The sequence below is a fragment of the Idiotropiscis lumnitzeri genome, chromosome 17, assembly GCF_059441095.1.
Source record: "Idiotropiscis lumnitzeri isolate Australia: NSW breed Sydney's pygmy pipehorse chromosome 17, RoL_Ilum_1.0, whole genome shotgun sequence".
Lineage (NCBI taxonomy): Eukaryota > Metazoa > Chordata > Actinopteri > Syngnathiformes > Syngnathidae > Idiotropiscis > Idiotropiscis lumnitzeri.
In genome coordinates, this window is record NC_142407.1 from 13,388,331 (window position 1) to 13,392,304 (window position 3,974).

At 44.3% G+C, this 3,974-nt stretch overlaps 1 protein-coding gene across 3 annotated transcripts in view; it reads left to right on the forward strand.

Moving 5' to 3' along the window:
• The window catches only part of LOC148320354 (cell adhesion molecule DSCAML1-like), a 42,417-nt gene extending 39,106 nt beyond the window's left edge, over positions 1-3,311 (forward strand). For all 3 annotated transcript variants that reach the window (XM_088279313.1, XM_088279314.1, XM_088279315.1), the window contains 3 exons: positions 135-335; positions 445-756; positions 883-3,311. In XM_088279313.1, the coding sequence (XP_088135439.1) occupies positions 135-335; positions 445-756; positions 883-1,310 (941 nt within the window). In that variant the 3' untranslated portion in view covers positions 1,311-3,311. The remainder of the gene's footprint in view (positions 1-134; positions 336-444; positions 757-882) is intronic.
• Positions 3,312-3,974: the final 663 nt, after the last annotated feature.

Sequence of the window (3,974 nt, forward strand, 5' to 3'; positions counted from 1 at the left end):
AGCTTTCGCCTGGTCTAAAGTCTAGTTTACGTCCTCTCACTCAATTGTCATGTGTGCCAGCGGTGTGTAATGGAGAACGCTCTCGCGCTATGACACAATCAGCGCTCTATCTAATCATCTGGATCGTGTTTCAGACCCTGTTTCCAGAAAGAGCATCAAATCAGCTCACAGCTCCAGAAACCGATACTCCAGCCAGTGGACGCTCAGCCGACCCAGTCAGAGCCAATCCACAGCCTCCGCGCGAACTCTGACCTCAGACTGGCGGACCATGGGCTCTCATGGCATCACCGCCACTGAGAGTGACAGCTACAGCGCCAGCCTCTCTCAAGACACAGGTAAGACACCTCGGAGAATTTTGAACACTCCTCTACACGCCGCTGTTGTCTGTGTTGGCATCACAGTGGCGTTTTTTATTGATTTGATTTTTTTTTCCTGCATTTCCAGATAAGGGTCGTAACAGCATGGTGTCAACAGAGAGCGCGTCGTCCACCTACGAGGAGCTGGCCAGGGCGTACGAGCACGCCAAGCTGGAGGAGCACCTGCAGCACGCCAAGTTTACCATCACGGAGTGTTTCATCTCCGACAGCTCCTCTGACCAAATGACGACGGGCACCAACGACCCTGCGGACAGCATGACCTCCCTGAGCACGCCGTCCGAGCCGGGCATCTGCCGCTTTACCGCCTCGCCACCCAAACCGCAGGACTACGACCGTGGGAAAAATGTGGCGGTGCCCATTCCTCATCGCGCAAACAAAAGTGAGTTTTAATTGCAGATACAAAGTTCCTCCATGTGTTTTTTCCACAAAAACAAAAAATGGTAAAACATCTCCAAGCTCAGGTCAAAAGAGCTTCTCACCTTAATGCCATGCTTGCTTTTCCCAGGTGAATTCTGCAACCTGCCCCTTTACATGAAGACGGATCCCTTCTTCCGCAAGCAAGGGGAGCTGCACGATCCTTGCCCAGCCGTGCCCCCGCGAGAGGCGTCCATCCGCAGCTTGACGCAGCGCGCGTATCACACGCAGGGCCGCCACAAGACTCTAGACTCTGGCAAGCAGCAGGCGCTGACGCTGGGCCACTCCGGACTTGGCAGCTTGGGCGCCGGCTCGGGCACGGCCACCTTGCCCCAGAGGACTCTCACCATGCCCAGCTCCAATGTGGCGGCCACCGCCTCCACGTCCAGCACGAGCAGTAACCCCGGCAACAAGATGGGCGGCTCCAGAGACTCGCTCCTGGAGAGCAGCTCCTCGGCCTTGGGCAGGCTGCAGAAACAGAGCGCGGGGGCTTACTCCAAGTCATACACGCTGGTCTAGTCCAATCGGTGCCATCCCGCCCCTCGGCCGGGCCTCGATGGGCACGCCGCCGCATTTTGTACCCAACTAAAGGTGAGCCGCCCGCTGCCCTCTCCGTCGGTGAGACCCAGCTAACTTTGCTTTTTAATCTCCCCGAGGGACTCTTGAAAAGAACTACTAACTCCAACTAACAGTTGCTGAGTTCTGGAGTTGCGCAGCCAAATGCTGATTATTTGTGAGGAACAAAAAGCTCTGAGTCCATGACGGCCAGGACGACATGTCACAACACACACACACACACACGCGCACACACACATGCACCGTCCTTCATAGTTTGAGTATTACTGACCATTTGGAGGACTTCCAATTCACTTCCTTATTCTTATTCTATTGTTTATCCTTTGTATGTCTTTCTAATTGTCCTCAAAAAGAAGACGTTCAGGTGCATTCCTCAAAATCTCTTTGAGCAGTGCAAGTGTCGCGCTCTGCGACTAAATTGTGAAGTCGAGACAACCCAAATGAAGCATCTGCAAGTACGCCACATTGAAAACAGAGAATGTTTGCTATTTAAAAAGAGTTAACATATATATATTTCTATATAGGTATATTGACATCAAAGGGAAAATATGATAAAGCATAAAAGCTATCTACTACAGCCGTGTAGTCATATTTACAAAAGTCAATTATATACAATACCAGGCAGTTTTTTTTTTTCAAATTGAAGAAGAATGAGACAATCGCTCAATAATGAAAAAAGGAAAACATTTAATAAAGGTTTGACGAAAGAAAAAATTCAAGTTAAGTGTGGATGTTTCGAATGAATAAGAAATATTACTGTCAATACTGTATGTGGAAATAGGAAAAGCAAGATGGACTCCTTATTGGTTAATATTTTTATCATCATCATTATAAGTATTATTATTATTGTATGATTGAAATTCTATCTAGTTGCAGGCATTTCTGTGCATTTCATGAATAAAATCACTCCCAAACTTGAGCCCGGTGTCTATAACCAGCAGATGCTCCTGCTATCGTCATGACAACCAAGCTCCCAGGAAAAAGAAATCCCAGTAACGATGTGAAATATTCGAACGTTTCGAGATGTTTGATGTCAGGCATTTGAGTTGTGCAAGTTAGCCGATCGTTATCTTTCTTGATGTCCCACAAAAATGTGTACATTCACACGAGAAGCTACTGGAATGTCTCGCACACGCGTCTCCATGATGGATTTTATTTTGTCTCTTTTTTTGCGAGGAGGGTTTATTGGTTGGCTATTGATTTTCATCTGAGTTAGTTGGGCTTTAATGAAAATGTCGATTTTCGACTTAAGTCAAGTACGTGGCCTGTCAGCCAAAGCAAATCAGGGACCCGCAGCGCTTTCGGTCACATAAACTGCTGTTCTGTTTCCAAATAGCGGAGTGGAGTGTGGATGTCAAAATGCCACCTTCAGGCTTCTCACGTTTGGCCCCACACGGATGAAATCAAGTTGAAATACCGTTAGCCCTCAACCATCTGCTACCTGTGTCAGTGTTGTTTATAGATGAAGTCTTGTACATAAAACAGTTTTGTATGAAGAGCTATTTTCGTCAGAATGGTTAAGGGGAGACGTCACGGTTCAATCCCCCACTTTCAAGAATTGAAATAAATAAATTAAAAATACAGTATATTACTTCTGAATGGGCAAACATTTTTCTTTCCCTTTGTTTTGATACTAATTCTTTTTTTTTAAGGTCTTTGATGTTGATGTTGTTTGTTCCATTTTTTTAAATCATAATTTTGTATTTTGTTGATCCTCTAAAAAGTCATTGCATGCTTGCTAAAAGGGAAACATTTGAAGGAACATATGTATGAAAAGTCGAAATGCCCCCCCCCCCGCCCCCCAAATGTTGGGGGTATCCCAAACATTTGTTTGAATTGATTGATATAGCAATTGCTTGTGTTCAAAAGTACATTTTCTATGAAAAGAAAGCAAAAACTAAAAAGATCATTCTAACACCTTGTGCAATAAAGCTATCTTTCATACGTCATGGTTTCTGGCTGGTTTATCCGTTCTCTTTAAATCTTCTGTAATGATAACAAGCATTTCACTTATTTCAGCTCTTTTTAAAAAATTATATGAAAATGTTTCCATTCAAGTATATTTGTTCGAGAGCTGACAGCCTGCTTGCAAAGATGCCATAGAGAAGAAAGTCATGGTTGGAAAAAACTAGTAATACTTAAGTAGAATTTTGTACTGATTATTTATCATTCATACCATTTTTATGATTTTACTTTGTACTACATTTGTAAACGAATATTTGTGCATAGTACTCCTGAGTGTCCAAGTAGGCTTGTTATTTTTTCAACCTCAGTGGTTCTATGCATTAAAAAAGAAAGATAGAGGCAAAGTTAACAAGCGGTGAGGTTTTAATTTATTAAGATCAATTATTTAGGTGAGAATTTTTATCCAATCAGAATTCAGCTATTTTGTATTGCCAGGGAGATTTCACAACATAGCGGCACTTTTTTTTCCCGCGGAGCCTTCTCATACAATCGCGCTGGTGTCTGTGCTGTATGTATTAACGGCTCTCGACGTTGATAGACAGTTGCGATAGCCAATCAGATCACGAGTTGGTGACAGTGAGCATTCTCTCTGGATTTACGTTGAAGGGGATGAACGCGTCTTGTGATTGGATACTCACTTCC